At 26.5% G+C, this 17,755-nt stretch overlaps 1 protein-coding gene across 6 annotated transcripts; it reads right to left on the bottom strand.

Annotated features, from left to right (window-relative positions):
- Positions 1 to 305: 305 nt before the first annotated feature.
- LOC126894638 (PAX-interacting protein 1-like) lies at positions 306 to 17,131 on the bottom strand. Of its 6 annotated transcripts, none has more exons than XM_050665791.1 (23): positions 16,784 to 17,131; positions 16,537 to 16,721; positions 16,103 to 16,283; positions 15,858 to 16,026; positions 15,614 to 15,768; positions 13,593 to 14,145; positions 12,892 to 13,529; positions 12,292 to 12,513; positions 10,463 to 10,594; positions 10,228 to 10,392; positions 9,438 to 9,615; positions 8,965 to 9,104; positions 8,680 to 8,841; positions 6,777 to 6,896; positions 5,688 to 5,792; positions 3,552 to 3,792; positions 3,016 to 3,206; positions 2,682 to 2,938; positions 2,437 to 2,621; positions 1,520 to 1,755; positions 1,257 to 1,425; positions 716 to 1,018; positions 306 to 629 (listed from the first exon to the last, which is right to left on the bottom strand). In XM_050665791.1, exons 1-23 carry the CDS (start codon positions 16,892 to 16,894, stop codon positions 532 to 534), a joined length of 4,896 nt encoding a protein of 1,631 aa, XP_050521748.1. In that variant the 5' UTR covers positions 16,895 to 17,131; the 3' UTR covers positions 306 to 531. The 6 variants fall into 6 exon arrangements, with proteins under 6 accessions (XP_050521748.1, XP_050521747.1, XP_050521745.1 ...); XM_050665790.1 differs by having other exon boundaries at positions 12,892 to 13,597; positions 13,643 to 14,145; XM_050665788.1 differs by having other exon boundaries at positions 12,892 to 14,145.
- Between the last annotated feature and the right edge of the window lie 624 nt (positions 17,132 to 17,755).

Here is a 17,755-nt window from a genome sequence, read left to right as displayed (position 1 = left end):
AGTTAATAAATACTTATTCTAAAGTTGTTATCAACCATCAAAATTGTAAGAATACAGTCACTTTGCAATATAAAACTTATTATTATTATTATTAAAAACATACAATGAAAACATGATTTTAATGTAGTCTAAGAATGCACAAATTATTTTTAAAAAAATAGCAACACAAAATATTCAGTCGATTAAAAGTTATTAAATTGTTCAAAACATAATAATGGACCACCTTGTGTATTATATATATAACTATTAATTCAATAGTGCTGGTTAATGTTTTTTCAATCTTGGTTTTAATGTAATAACCAATATAATTAAATTATAACTATAAATATATCTATAATGTAGAAAATTTAAAAATATAAAATAAGTTAGGGAAAACAAATGAAACTATAAATTTATTAAATATAACATAAAAACACATTATAAATAGGCTACACAAAATAGATTAGTATAACATACAATTTGGGAAGCAATGAGATGTATATTTATATAAAAAAAAGTTATTTAATAAAACTATGTCAGGATGTATCCTGATCATTTTTCAGACTTATTTTTTGGCTTTCTATAAGCCATGTCATAATTTATGTATTGAGTCATAACTGCTGACAGTACAAACTCAGACGAATATATACCTGTAATAAAAGACCGTACCAAATAAATCAGTTAATAAAAAATCTGTGTATTATATTCTTTTTAATTCATTTAAAATTAAATTTACCATAACTAGATCGTATAAGATCAGCAACCAAGTGGAGATCATTAGTACAAGCTATTACAATATATGTGTTAAGGTCAAGTTCAATAATTGATCGCAGTGATCGTCTTTGTTTTTCAACTGTACCTCCAGCTGATTCAATAATTTGACGAACAACAAAGGCTTTAGGATGATTCACTCCAGGTGTAACATAAAATATTTTTCCTTTAAATAATTCTTGACGATTTGGATTAGATAATATTTTATGAACTTTGCAAACAACTTTTTCATCAACAGAAACTTCTTCAACAGTATAAATAGCTTCTCCTATAAAAGAAAAATTCAAAATTTTATTATTGAATTATTAAGGATACTGTTTAATTGGCTAATTTGGTGCTGTTAAATATTTTACAGATTTCATGACTTAATTTTTGTAATCAAATATTTTGTTTCTTAAGAATACTTGTAAACATTTTACTAGTGCTGTATATTGATACAACTAAAATGATAATAGATATTTTTACTGCAACAAGTTGGACATTTTGACTGAGAGTAAAAAATTTACCTAAAAACATGTGTTGTGTATATGAATCCTTTAACCAGTCAGCAGTTACTATGTGTTTAACTGTTGATAAACAACACAAAAATTTAGTGGTTCTGGCAGACTCTTTCATAACTAAATGAGTAACTTCAGAAAATTTTTTAGCTATTGTTGCTCCTAGTTGTAAAACCATCTAAAATTTTTTTAATAAAAAAAAAATAACGTTAAAATATTATTTAGGTAGATAGTTAAGTTAAATTAGTCAATAAAACACTAATATATCATACTCTTTGTTCTTCTTTAGCCAAACCAAATCCTGAGAGCATGACACAAGGTCTTTGTTCAATAGGAGGTGGATTAATATTCGTTACTATTATGTCAGCAATAATTAGATCATTTTCTTGATCAGTAACATCAGGAAGACTAGCCCCAGGTCTGGGTCGTTTACGTTTAACAGGAACAGGATTATTACGAATTCTATCATATAGTTCTTGAGTAACATTCACAGGTATTTTCCACGCACCTTTTATTCATAAAAACTTATTATTGTAAAAATAGTAAGATACATACAAACAAATATATGCTAAATGAAAATAGGATTTCATGGTAGGTAATATAGATTTTCACAACAATTGTTAAAATAACATAAGTTTACCAAAATAATTATTTTATAGGAATCACAAACATTTAATTTTATTACATTAAGAAAACAAAGTTTACGTATAATATTTTAATGTCAACTCTTCAATTAATTTATTTGAAATAAATAGTATATATTATTTTACAGTCATTATACAATAAATAATATCCCTAGAATTAGATTTAGGAACAAAAATTATTTTCTGAAATTTTTATATTTTCTAGTAAGTTAGTTGATCTAAACTGTATATATATTTTTTTAATTGGTTAGAATAATAATTATAAAAACCGAAATTATTATGAAATCACACTTAAAACCTTAATTGAACTTAAAATTTGATTCAATAAAATTCAAAATTTAAATATTTTTTTGGGCTAATTCTGGCTCTTGACATTTTCAAGTCAAATTTTATTCAAATTCTTATTTGAAATTAAGTTTTGAAAAAAAAATTGAACTATTCAGAGGATACAGATATTATGATTCTAATAAACCATTGTTCAGTGCATTTAATAGCCAATGTAAATAAATAATAAGTATTATTATAATATTTAATTTTTTACATACCCATTAAATGAAGAACTAAAGTATAGTCAACCCTAAATGGATTACTAAGATTGAATTGTTGATATTTAGCATTTTCAGGTTGATACATACAAGATAAATGACCAAACAAAATTTCATTTAACCATTGAACATTAACAACAGGTCGATTGGTTTCTCTGGCCTTTTTTACTTTTTTACCTTCCAATCTAATTTTTTTTTTTATAATTACATTAATAAAAATTAAGTCATGTTTTTTTTTAACATACTTTCTGCTCACTAAGATGTTGTTATCAGCAGAGAAATATGATGTAACTCGAGCACCAGTTAGTTCTATCATGAATTTAACACGGTTACGTTCCTCTCCTTCAAAGTTAGTAAGAGATATCATCATTTGACGACAAGGTCTTTCTTCACAATATGGAGTAGGAAAATGTAGAGCATACCAAGGAGGCATAAGTTGTTGTTTAGTAATTACATCACTTAACCAGTATGCTGTAATACATCTTTTACCATCTCTTAAGCCCTTATATTGAATTAATAAATAATTAATGTAAGTAATAAAAATAATACATTTTAATTATTATATTTTATTGTAATTACCTGTTGAACAAGTGGATGTTTTTGCGTTTGACAAAGTATATGTGTCAAACGTAGAGTATAGGAAGGTTCAATTTCTCCACCATGATCAATAATTATTTGTTTCCAAGTTGGCACATCATTAACTGTATCAGGACATCTATCATATTCAACAATTAAAAAAACACAACCAAGTAAACATTTGTCAGGTGGCACTGAAAAAAATGGAATGCATTTTTATTTACTAAATTTTATTTATATTTTATTCTATTTTTTTTATCTTTTAAGGGGTTGGCCTGACCTAGTAAGTAGAAACTCATATTTCAGCACATGGGGATCACCCTGGGTTTGATTCTTAGGATTACAACAAGATTTTTCTTGTAATTTTTCAATGATGGTATGTGGTCAATACTCATAATACCCATCCATCATTGAATGAGCTAATTACCATCTTTGACTACCTAACATGAAAGAGGGGTGGTCGCCCTCTGTAGTAAGTTAAGTTTGGGGAATAGAAGGATGTAAATTCTATTTGTTTATATTTTAAATTAATGACTCACATTTTAGATTAGGGTTATGTCCAAAAAATCTTGCTTGGTGAGGAAGCTGTTGTTGATGACCAATTGTTTGACCTGCAGCACTTTTAGCTAAAACCGCTGCTACTCTTACAGCAGCTGATTGATTGTAATTTACGGGTATAGCTTTATTAACCAATGGAGTTGGAACATTAGCACGGTTTACTACTTGTGTAGTACGATTTGAAGGTGAACTGTTAGTAACATTATTCAACACTGACCTTGACTATATGAAATATGCAACATTTAAAATAATTTTGGATACAGAAATTATTTTAGCAATAGAAAATATAATTAAATAATAAAATTTCAATAAAACTATTATTGATATTATACTATAAGCTTATATAGAATGATTTTTTTATCATAACCCACTCAATTACTTACAGAATAAATATAATTTAAACATTTTCTTTTTTGGTTACCTTTTAGTTACGTATTATTCTTAAATTATAGCTATGTAATACTTTTTAAGTTCATTCCCCCATATGCCTTGTAAGGGTATCAACTTTGTTTTTTCAAATGGGAACACATATTTTGAATTTAATAAAAATTTTAATGGGATTACAAAAAGGTAGCTCATTGATTTTTTATGAATTTGATATTTTCATATATGCAGCATTTATTATTAATGGTAGTAAGGCGCATTGTTGTAATATTATGAGCTACGAGGTGTGACAATAAAATAACGAGACTTTTTTAATAAAAGTTATTTATTTTTAAAATTTTACAATTTAATGATTGTCACCTTCAAAGAACCTTCCCTCAGTATCAACACATTGTTGTATACGTCGCTGCCATTCTTGAAAACAATGTTGCCAATTGCTTTCAGTTAGCCCTTTTAGAAGTTCTGCCGTTTTCATTTTTACGTCATCAACCGTTTGAAAACGGGTTCCTTTTAATAAATTTATAATTTTTGGGAATAAGAAGAAGTCTCAAGGAGCAAGGTCTGGTAAGTACGGGAGATGTTGAAGTATAGAAATATTTTTTTCAATTAACATTGAATTGAAAAGGCACGGTGAGCTGGAGCATTGTCTTGGTGAAGAATTCAGCCATTCTTCCACAAATCTGGTGGTTTTTTTCTATCACGTTTTCTTAATTTAATTAATATCTCTTTATAATAATATTGGTTGACAGTTTGCCCACTAGGAACCCATTCAACAAAAATTATTTCCTTAATGTCAAAGAAAACAATGAGCATTGCTTTAATTTTGACTTGCTCATTCGTGCTTTCTTCATTCTTAGGGAAGTTGATGTCTTCCAATGCATGGATTGCCTTTTAGTTTCAGGTTCATGTGTAAAAATCCACGTAATGATATTATTTATAAAAGATGGATCACTTTTGATGATTTTTAAGGTCAGAACAAATTTCTTTACGATTGAATTTTTGATTAATCATCAAATTTTTAAGGACTATTTTAGTACACAATTTTTTCATATTTAAATTTTCAACTAAAATTTTACGAACACTTTCTCTATCAATATTTACCATCTCTGCTACAGCTCTAACACTTAATCGGTGATCTTACCAAATAATTTTATAGATTTTTTCAACGTTTTCGTTTGTTGAATATGTGGTAAGACGTTCAGAACGATCATAGTCTTCCACGTCCTCTTTTCCATTGCAAAACCATTTGAGCCATTCAAAAACGCGAGCTCTTGATAAACATTCTTCATCATAAACTTCACATAACATACGAAATGATTCCGCGGCAGTTTTTTTTTAATTTAACAAGAAATTTAATGTTAACACATTGTTTAATTTTTATATCTAACATTTTTCGGCAGTATAGTCAAAATTGCACTAATAACAAAGTTACTAAAGCATAAGAAAATTAACTGATTTCATCAGTATTTATAGTACTTTTAGATAAGTGTTTCCTAATCATATTTTCAATAATCGTTTTATAGATAACGTTAATAGTTTAGGTTATATTTAGAAAGTCTCATTATTTTATTGGCACACCTCGTATTATAGGTCTTTATATATAATTATATATACTTAATATATAAATAAAATTTATTATCCAATAAATCATAATTGAAAAGAACAATCAGAATATATACAACCTAATTTAGAACTTTCTTATTAAAAAATTACATTTAAATTTGGACTATTACCTGGAATTGAGTTCCTTGAGTTTGATTTTGATGTTGTGCTGCATGATGTTGAGCTGTCATTAGCCTTAACTGTCCAGCTGCACTAACTTCTTGAGTTGGTAACTGCTAAATTAATATAGAATAATATAATTATTTACAGTCTATTATTAACAGTAACTCTTATAAGTTACTGCAAAATTGGAGTTAATTTTAGTCAGGGTTGGATTTTTAATACTAAATCATAACTTAATTTTATACATTTAATAATAATATACTTTTTTGATAAATCATTCATTTAAAAAAATCCAACCCTCACAAAAACAATTAATATTTATATTTATGAAAATATGTAATGAAATAGTTATATTACAATTACAAAATGTTTTTGTTAATACTCAAGCACTTTTTTTTCATAACATCATGCTACAATATAATTTAAGATAATTATAATAACTCATTTCATGTTTAATACAAAATAATAATTTAATTTTACTACATAGGTCCACAAAATTAGATTTGTGGAGGTTTCTTACCATTATTTATCTTCAAATAGCGATTAGTTTTTTTTACAACAAGCCATAATACAAAAAGATGTTTTGAAATATTAGTATAAGATATTTTCTTTGGTAACAAAATAATTTTAAAAATTAGATTGCCATATGTTAGACATAAATCACTGTTTTTGAAATTAAATTGTTAAAATTAGTTTAAAACAATAATTTTTGTTTTGTTAGTTATTAATTGTAAATAGTTAGCTGTTCTATCACTAAAATCTATAATTTTAGTACATCTAAGGTTAGGCAGTTGATTAAAGGTATAAAAGAGAATTCAAATACTTAGTCAATTATAGTTTATACTTCGTTTATTTTAAAATACAGCGGCGAAATAAATAGTACTTCGCAAATCTCTTGTTTGAAGTCTAATTATTGTATATTTTTATTGATAATGGGAAAATGATAATTCGCCACTGCATTAGTAATAGATTGACAGCTGTCATGCATTGGTAAAAAAATAATTGGAAAATATGAAGTCATAGTTTAGTAAAATATTTTTGACAAAAACTGCAAAAACATCTAAAACAGCATTGGTCTGGGATAATTCGATTTTTACCTGTTGTGCCGAGCTTGATGATGATATGCCATTTTGCAAGCGTATACTTAACATATTAGCAAGCGCAGTTTTAGTCTTTGGATTAACAACCAACGCTTGCTGATTTGATTGAGATGTTTGCTAGAAAATATGATTTTGGATGCTATGAGTAGCGACTATTTTTTAATATTCAGAAAAATGAAATTTAATAGATGTCATACTTTAATTTATGATTTAAATAAAATTATTAAAAAAATAACACATTACTTATTATTTTAATATACTTACTCTCACAATTAAGTAAAATATATTTTATTGAACTACATAATTATTCAGTGAATAATAGGGTAATTATTTATACTACTAACATTATCTAACAACACCATATTTAATTAACTTAGTAAGCATTACACCACTGATAAAAGCTTAAAATAGAGCAATAGTAATCTTGGAATCTTTTTTGTCAGTAATGTTGATGAGTTAAGCCTCAAATTAAAATAATTATAGGTAAAAAATCATATTGAAACTTTAAAGACAAAAAATTAATTTTACTAATATTGTATAGTAGTAATATAGGAATAATTATTACAATCATGTTTCTAGATTCAATTATGTATTATTAACACACAATTGAATAGTTTGTAATATTAAATGGTTGTAATTATATAAAATATATAAATATTATACAGTCATCATTGACTGTATAAATTATAATTTATATTCAACATTCCAATGTTATGGATCTTAATTAAATTAATAGAGTTGAGCTAGTATGAAAAAATATGTTTTAAAATTAATTAAAATACACTACTATAAAACTACAATTAAATAAAGTATAGGTAAAAATTAAATAGAAACAATTATTATAAGTGAAAATTTAAAAAAATTTAAAATATATATTTATTTAACTTTTTAACTAGATAAAAATTATAACATTTTATAATTTATTATAATTTTTTTTAAATATATTATTTAACAATAATATTTCAGTCAGAAAATTATAATATTTAATTATTCTCAATTATCAAATTGATAAATATTTTGATTTGTGATATAATTTTTATTGGATATTAGATTTTGATAAGTGGTAGAAGTTTATTAATGACTTATATTTTATCTTATATTGGTTATTTAATAGGTTTTTATTTATAATTTAAGAGTAAATGTCAAATCATTAGATATCTGAATAGAGGTGATATTAGTCAACTTGGGTCATAGTATTCATAAGTATTATAACACTGTACTTACTGTCTATGAAGAATAAAAGACCAACAAATTTATTTTAAAGACTAATTTTTTGGTTCATCACTCATATTTTTTTAGTTATTACCAAAGACTTACATATAGCTTAATCTTCTCTGAGCCCAAAATTAATCTTAATTTAATAACCTAATGATTAATAAGAATAAGCTCCCACATTGAGACCTTAATAGTAATCAAAAACTTTATAATTAATAAATTTTTATTATTTACTTTAGAGCCCTAATTGTTCAACAATTGTTTATAATCATACCAATTTTTCATACATATATTTTAAAAATAACATCTACTGGCTAAAAATTAAGTTCTAAATAAAAATTTAAAAAGAGGCTATTGGTTGTACATTACTAAATGTATATTATACTTTAAAAAACTATGAATGTGTTAAAGTTTTCATGGATTGTCTTGTTGCTTGAAATGCTTGAGGATATATCCATGTTTACAGTTAAGTTTTGACGTTTCGGGCTCAACTTTAAAAAACTAGTTTTTATTAAAGAATGTTTCATTACATATTTCAGTCGTAGTTCTATCAATTTTCAACAATAGTTTTTAAGCCCCTTAGTTAATAATAGTAAATTAAAATATAGATTTGAATCCATCACCAAGAGACCAACCATAAACTGAAGTCCTTCACCAATAAAATTTTTAAATTGTAATCACTTACAGAAAAAGTTTCTTGTCCAGATGGAGGAGTTTCTGTTTGGTCATTGGATGACAAGGTTGTAGCTTGTTGTGTTTGAACTATTGGAGTAGAAACAGGAGCAACTTGAGAAGATTGTAAAATATTTTGTTGCATGACTCCAGCAATCGGCTGACCCGTAACAACCTGAATGAATATTATTTTATTAAAACAATAGTTTTATTTAATGTTTAAGTTACTAAATTATTCTTAAAAATAAATAAATAAACTAATATAGAATAAAATTATATGATTATCCAAATATGATACCTGTTGTTGCATAATTTGATGTTTTTGAGTTGTATCCATCTGTAATTGTTGTTGTAGTCTTAATTGTTGCATTTGTTGTTGTCGCTGGTGTATTTGAGCTAATTGAGCTGCAGACATACTTCCAACTGCTTGTTGATGTCCTGTAATAAATAATGATTTAATTAGTGATTTAAAACAAGAATGGGCTCAATAACAGATTTTTCATATAGTACCTTAAAAATTTATATTATTTTTATAAAAAGGAACTCATAAAATATAATTTAATCTTTTATTGTTAATTTACATGCTTGGACAAAATTAGTACTATTATTTTTTATTTAAAAAAATTCATACAATCAATTTTAACTACATCAATTTTGATTCTGATTAAAAAGTTTACTTATTGTTAAAACTCTATGTATTATATAATATTTTTGTCAGTATTAAATTAAGCTGGCTAACTATATATAATTTTTTTAAATTATTTATATTACCTTGTTCTGTAACATTTGTTTGTTGCCAAACAGTGGTTTGTGGTTGGTTAACTTGTTGATTGTTCACTAATGTTGTATTTACAGCTTTAACGTTGTTAGCTATTCCAGTAGTTGCTGTTACTCCTGTCATTTGTTGTTGCTGTTGCTGCTGCTGTTGTTGTTGTTGTTGTGCTAACAACTAATAAGATAATACATTAAAAATATCAATTACACAGAACAAAAGGAAAATTCTGTGGTTTACAATATTTAGATGAATTCTATATAGAATATTATTGCTGAATTCAAATTTATTTTATCAGACCTTGTTTCTGTGATTAGGTGAAATAGGGTGAATGCATTTTTTTAATAAATTTACAAGTTTTTATTTTGAACTTACATTTAATATGATAGCAACATATATAAGAACCAGACTTTTCAATCTAAAAAATAATCTGATAATAATGAGAAAAAATAAATTTAGAAATACCCCATTTCACACTAGTTACTAATAAGCAACTAATAAATAGTTACAAGTTTAAAAATTATAAAAAATAAAAACAAAAATAATTGCTGTTAATAGAAAAAACAAGCGTAAATCTCGAAAATTACATTAAAATAGTTCTTTTGTTATTTCACGAATTTACATATATTTTTACACTGAATACAGTGATATAATTAGATTTTTTTATATGCATTATTTATTTAAATAATTACAAAGAAAAAATTAAAGACTAATCATGTGAATAAAGTAATTTTTGTTGTTGTTGTTGTTGTCCTGTGTTATTTATTAAACAATTTAAAGTTAAGTTACTTGTTGTTGGCGCATCTGATTCCACTGAGCTTGTTGGGCTGGTGTCATTCCAGAAGTTGAAATAAGCTGATGATTTAAAGTACGAATTACAGTTGTTTGACCAGTAGGTGTATTTGGTCTAATAATGTTTGTGTTACCAATTCCTGCAGCTTGTTGTTGACGTGCCTTAAAATTGTATTAATAATATAATTTATAAATCTGAGTAAAAGTATTTTTAAATTAAAAAATAAGTTACATTGAATTGTTGTAATACAAGATTCCTCTGTTTAGTAAGCTTATTGATAAAAGCTAATCTTTCAGCAGGATTCATTGCTTGTATTTGCTGATGTGTTTTTGCATCCATATGAATCATTTGTTGTGGGCCATGCTAAAATAATTATTATTATAATAAATAATAAAACTAAAACTAAAGATGTTTTTTTATTGTACTACTTAATTTTTAATAATTTTAATATACAGTGACGAGCAAAAGTGAACACAACTTTTTTTTTTGGAAAATTAGCATTTTCAAAACTAAAAATATAAATTTAATTTAATAAATTTTTGAATCCATATTCTAGGGGTTAAAACAAAAGTTTATGCACAAAAAATAGTCACGAAAAAGATAAAAGGCCTGAGATTTTGTTTATTTAAAAATACTCACTTTTGTACCTATTATTAATACAACGTAAAAACCCAAATTGTAGTGCGTGTCTTTGACTTGCTATTTTTAGGACGTCTAGAGAAAAGAGTTTTTTCACTCTTGATTTGTTTACATTTCTTTCTATTACAAAAAGAATATTCTATTTCTATTTTAATCAGTCTTTCGTAGTGAAAGGAACCAACATGAAAATTACTCCTCAAAAAACGGCACAAATTGTTTCGATGCTAAAATCGGGTCAATCAACCAGAGAAGTGGCTTGACAGTGTGGCGTCAGCCAAACGACAGTGCAAAAAATAAAAAATAAAGGTTGTCCTAACGCTTTACCTCGACTTTTTTTAATTCTTTAAAAAAGTCGACTTTAAAAAAAGACTTTAATTCTCAAGGAACAAAATTTTGTGTGTGCCGAAAAAAAGAGAAAACCCGCAATTTCCAAAAAAAATATGAAGGCTGGGTTAAAGTTTGTTAAAAATCATAAAAACTGGACAGAAAAAGACTGGAGGAGGGTGATATGGTCAGATGAAACCAAAATTAATAGATACTGCTCTGACGGAAGGTCCTGGTTCTGGAAAAGAACTGGCGAGAGCCTCAAACCATCCCATATCAAGCAGACGGTCAAGCATGGTGGAGGATCTGTCTTGCTATGGGGCTGTTTTACTGCATATGGACTCAAACCCATTCATAAAATTGTTTCTACTATGGATCAATATATGTATAAAAACATTCTATCAAGAAATTTGCTAGGTGTGGTCGCAAAAATGCCAATACCAAACAATGAAGTCATTTTCCAACAGGATAATGACCCCAAGCATACAGCAAAATACGTTAAACAATGACTTGCCAATCAAAAATTTAAAATTATAGACTGGCCAGCTCAAAGTCCCGACCTGAACCCAATAGAAAATTTTTGGGCATATTTAAAAAAAAAATTATGTAGTGAGTACTACGGTCCACCGACTTCACTCGACAATTTGTGGGAAAGAATTAGAGAAGAATGAACAAAAATTGACGTGGACGACTGCGAGTCATTGGTCAACAGAATGCCACGAAGAATGGAAGCAGTGATAAAAGCTAAAGGCTTGTGGACAAAATATTAACGCTAGAATATATTTATAATAATTACCAGTGCAAAAGTGAGTACTTTTAAAAATTCATTTTCTAGAAACTCGCTACTTATTGTTTGTATTTTTTCAGCTAATAAACTTTAATTTTGTTATACAAATACATTTATTTCTTTGATTAATATAATTATACACGTGTTGTTTTTTTATAACCTTATTTCTCAACAATTTCTTATTAGTGTTCATTTTTGCTCGTTACTGTATAGGAAACTCTAAGAAGACTTATTCCAAAACAGAAGGCTAAAAATGTTGAAAGACACTAAACTTTTATGTTATTAACCAAAATTATATAATATGACTTACTGGAGACTGTTGAGACCATATAACTTGTCGTTGATCTAATGGTTGTTGAATAGCCCTTTGAACTGTTAATGTTTGTTGTTGAGGCCATTGAGCTTGAGTTGTAGGTTGTGTATTTGCTATATTCATACTAACAGTTTGTTGTTGTGCTTGTTGTCCAATGACTAAAGTTTGTTGTTGTTGTTGAATTGGCTGCGATTGTTGTTGATTCAAAGAAATACGAGGCTGTTAATAATATAACTATAAGTAACAATATTTCTAGAGTATATTAAAATTATAGCTGGCTACTTAATAGTTAAACATCTATCACAGGAGGAATCCTATCACATAATGTTAAGATAAAATTTAAGTAAAACATTTATTGAAGTAATTTGTTTTATTGTTACTTTATTTATGTTATAATTTTAATCTTATTTAATTATTACAAAGATATTAGTTTAATTAACAAGACATTAACCTATTTATTTCTAAGAATTTAGATTTTAAAGTGGTATAATTTTTAAGAATAAAATGACAAACCAACAAAAAAAAAAAATGATTGATTTAATAACTATGTAAAATTAAAAAAATTTTTTGTAACCAAATTTAAATAAAATAAATTACCATATTTGTTGAAGGATGAGCCATTCTCCATTGTGTAGACACAGTGCCACCTCCTTGTTGAACTATACGTTGTTGAAATAATAATCTCTGCTGTTGCTGTTGCTGTAAAAGTAACTGCTGTTGTTGTGTTGGAGGATTAGTCGGTGTTTGTTGTATTTGTTGACCATTAGATACAATACATATTTGAGATGGTTGAGAAGACTGGATGTTTTGTAACTGAGTTGGTTGTTGTTGTTGAATGTGGACTTGAGTATTTTGTCCCACTTGATGTTGAAACTGCAAAGGTTGACTATTTCCTCCTTGAAATTGTAACTGTTGTATTTGTTGACCTTGTAGTTGATGTTGTAATGGATTCGTAACTTGTTGCTTTTGTAATTGAGATGACAATTGACTTTGTTGTTGTCCTTGTTGAACTTGAATATTTTGTTGCTGAATTTGTGAGATTGGTATCTGTTGCTGTTGTCCCGACTGTAATTGGATATTTTGTTGCTGTAACTGTGATATTTGAGTAGTTTGTTGACTCTGAATAGTCTGAATACTAGATTGCTGTATTTGAACTGATTGTTGAGCTTGTTGCAATGCAACTGCTTGTTGTTGTAAAACAAGCTGTTGTTGACTTTGTTGCAATTGTGGTTGACCTTGTAGCAATTGTGGTTGCCCTTGTTGCAATTGTGGTTGACCTTGTTGTAGTTGTGGTTGACCTTGTTGTAGTTGTGGTTGGCCTTGTTGTAGTTGTGGTTGGCCTTGTTGTAGTTGTGGTTGGCCTTGTTGTAGTTGTGGTTGGCCTTGTTGCAGTTGTGATTGACCAGGTTGTACTTGAACAACATTTTGTAATTGTTGACCAGATTGTAACTGCTGTTGATTTGGTTGGATTTGCTGAATTTTTTGTTGCATATGTAAATTTTGTTGAGTTTGTTGTTGTTGGTTTTTGTGCATTATTTGAATAAGATTTTGTTGATTTTGCTGTTGTTGCGGTGGATTCTGCTGGAACTGTAATTGTTGACCTTGTTGTAACTGTATTTGTTTAGCTTGCATTTGCTGTGCCCGAATTTGCTGTTGTTGAAATTGATTTTGTTGCTGTGGTAAATGCATTTGTTGCTGTGACAAAATTTGGTTATTAATATGGGTCTGTTGTTGGGATTGAAGCTGTTGAACTTGTTGTTGAGACAAACGTTGAAGTTGAGGTGTGGATATCAGTGACATCACAGGTTTTTGTTGTCCACTATTAATAGACTGTTGAGTTCCATGTGATACCTAATACATAAACAAAATAAGTGGAATTTAAAATAATCATTTAACAACAAAAGTATAACACCCAATATAATTAAAATAGAAAAATTAGGTTATCAATATCAATCTGACTCATGATTCAGCTCCTAACATATATTTTCCCTGCAATGATATATTAGAATTTTGAATAAGGAAAGCAGTTTCCTAACAATTTTTCAAAAATGCAGAATAGTTGGAACATTTAACCTTCTACACTACCCTCAATTTTTTATAACAATGGAGACACCTAAACCTCTTAAATATGCTTTTTCCCAATAAATACAATTTTGACTTAATAAATTAAATTACATTAAAATAATAAAACTTTTATATTTGAAGCATTTAGATCATAGGCTAAGCCTCCCCAAATTATGAAATTAATGCATATTAATTTAGAGAGAAATATTTTTAAGGAAATGAAAATTAAAGTAGTTACATTTCTCAAACAATTGATTTAAATGGCGCCTATGACTTACAACAAAAGTGATATAATTTAAGGATGAAACGAATATTTAAAAACTATTCAGTTTGGAGCTAATACTTTGAAAGTATTTTATATTCAGCTATTTAGCATTATTTATAATTATTGAAACCACTAGATTTTTTCTAAATAATAATTTTTATCTTATTGAATTAGTATTAATTTCTCAAATTTTTAAATGTTAAATTTGTTTTCAGTTCATTCCTCTTCCCAAAAAAAATTGCTACCAACTTCATTTTTTAAGTGGTAATATACATATTTTACTAGTTTAGATATTAGAAAATTACAGTTGATAGCAAAATTTAAACCAGTAATTCAGGAGTTATGAACATTTTTATACCTAGGTAGGAGGAGTAGTGTAATAGAGAGATGCATAGTGATAATAACATAAACCTCTCCTCGCCACCAGTCTACATTTAAAAATAATAATTATTTCTGAGATACTAGTCCAAAGGTTGATAACGATCAGTCATTTTTTTAGTTGAATCATTTCTTATTATATGAATTAGTGAATTATATGACTGTTGTTCCTTGAATAGATCTAAACAGTTTTAACTATTTGAAAATTGAGTAACAAATAATACTTAAATAAGCTAAACAAATTTTTTTAAATTATTATTATTTTAGAAAAAATCTAGTGATTAATGATAAAACATCTTCCTATATATATTCAGAGTGATTCATTAAGGATAAAATACTTTTTCTCATGATCTTCAGAAAATTTTCAATTTTTGTAAATGAAAATATTGTTTAATTCAAAATATTACATAGTAGTTAAATAATTTTGTTTTTCATCCTTTCAGTGATAAAAAACCTTAATATTAATATTCTTAATTGAGTAACTTTTTTTTTGATATGATAATATGATAGAAAAAAATTTACAATTTTTTACAAACGGATTATCATCCGTTTGTTTTTTTAAATTATTAAAGATTAGGATTTAAAAATAGAAATTTATCACTAAATAATTACCTGAGTAGTAGGCGTAGCTGATGGTTGATTCCATGGCAAACGCTGTTTTAACTGTTCCAATCCCTGATTTTTTGTGACAACAGTTTCTGGTTGTTCTACTGGTATATCGAAATCTGCAAAACCAGTAATTTTAGATAAACCGCTAGTTGGCATTTCTGAAAAATAATTAATTTTTAAAATTATAATACAAAAATTACATAGTGCATATAAATTTATAATCATTTTTAAAACAAAGACTACTTACTAAAAGTTAGATTGTTTGTAGAAGTTGGTGCTTTTGGTGTTATAAGTAATCTTGGATGATAGGTATTTTCTGTGCATAGCCCCTTATTTTTAATACTGTCAATTATCCAATCTGGAGTAACAATTTTTATTTTATCTGAACCACATAATGATGCAAGATTATATTTGGCCTAAGTTTTAATAATTAGTATTGATTATTTTAATTTTATATTTAACTAAGTAATATAATTAAGATTGAATGCTTACTCCTGATGGTTTGGTCACAACTAAATGGGTAGTTTTATTAACATCTAATGTTAGCCTAAATTTACCACCATTATAAGTCACTAATGCCCAAAGAGTTTTACAATCATTAGCTGTAACTTGAGACACACAAACTACAATGTGTTTAAAGATATTTTCTTCAAATGGATTAAATGGTTTTGTTCTAAACATTTTTTATTAAGGAATATATGAACTAAGTTATAAATTAAAAAATTTTTTTTTGATATTTCAGTTTCTATTTCTTTAATAATAATTACATTAATTTTTTTAAATCATAGAATGGTATATACTAATTTTATTTAACTATAATCATAATCATTAAATGTAAAAAACTATTCATAAAAGTTTAATTTATATAAGTTCATCATTGTATTATAAAATCTTAGATAGAAACACTATAATATTTAAAAGGATACGGAATCAGATTGTTGCAAATAACAGACATACGAATCCAATCTGGAGTAACTGTTATCGCATCATATAGTTCCCTAGCAGTATTAACATCATCTTCAACAAAATTTTCACCTACAATGCAATGAGTAACAGAATCAGAGAGTAAACAAGTAGATTCTGCATTGCTATTTTTAAGGATAAGTGAGACCTAAAAGAAAAGTTTTGTTTAAACATATTTTTAATTAACAATTTTAAAATAATGTAGCTCACATCATCTCCAATAGAACCACTTGTGTAATAAACAATTTTTTCAAATAATTTTGATTTGTCGTTTTCGAAAAAAGTGCTTTTTACATCATCAATTTTGGTATTTGAATCCATTTAAATAAAATTGTTTTTTATTTAAGCCGATGTATTCTGATTACATTACATTATAACTGTCGAAATTATTTGTGACTTAAACTTTTATGAATATTAATACAAGCTCAACTAAAAATACATAAAGCCATTCATATATAATTAAATTTAACTACACAATAATGTCTATGGGTTGGAAACAAATTACATTGGAATACAAATGAAATTTTTTAAATTTTAACATGAATCGTTGTTTACTCAATGTAATATTCGAATTACTGTAATATACTATCAACTGTATAAGCAAAGGATTTTAGTTCCAAACATAATGAAATTATACAGTGTAACCAACTAAAATAAATAAATAATTATTATTAAGTAAAAAATTGTAAATATTATAATTTTTAAATTAATTAAATATTTTAAACCATTTTATGAAATTTACTCATGTATTAATTAAGCGTTGTGTGCTGTAGTATATATCAGATGCAGTTCAAACACCAATTGCAAGATATTGATAACTTGCTATTGGTTAAGTGTGTTAAGTTCAAATTTTGTGTCAAATGAGTTATATATTTATATATTGTGACGTCATACTACGCTTAGTCAGAAGTTATATATACTCTAGTATTTATCTCATGTTATTTTCGTCTAATTATGGTAAAATTAAAACATATTTTGTCCCATAAACGAAAGACAAATTTATTAGAATTCTTCGATAATTAACTATATTTGTCCTGGTAACATTGTAACGCTACTCATTGATTATAAGTAAACAGAAGAAAAATATTGTCAAACATCTAGAAAAATTTTCCTATGTAATTTTTCTGAAAAAAAAATAAGAGTGTCTTTTTTTTTTCTAACCTTTTTAATAAGTCATAGGGT

The sequence above is a fragment of the Daktulosphaira vitifoliae genome, unplaced genomic scaffold (assembly GCF_025091365.1).
Source record: "Daktulosphaira vitifoliae isolate Bord-2020 unplaced genomic scaffold, ASM2509136v1 Scaffold_1, whole genome shotgun sequence".
NCBI lineage: Eukaryota > Metazoa > Arthropoda > Insecta > Hemiptera > Phylloxeridae > Daktulosphaira > Daktulosphaira vitifoliae.
The sequence above is the reverse complement of the archived record's forward strand: the minus strand, read 5'-3'. Positions and strand labels throughout refer to the sequence as shown.

Coding starts and splice junctions, on each gene's coding strand:
- LOC126894638 (XM_050665788.1), bottom strand. CDS start 16,894: ATGGATTCAAATACCAAAATTGATGATGTAAAAAGCACTTTTTTCGAA. Junction 12,514..12,891: donor CTCATCCTTCAACAAATATG/GTAATTTATTTT, acceptor TATTATTAACAG/CCTCGTATTTCTTTGAATCA. Junction 10,595..12,291: donor TATGGTCTCAACAGTCTCCA/GTAAGTCATATT, acceptor TAATTATTTTAG/CATGGCCCACAACAAATGAT.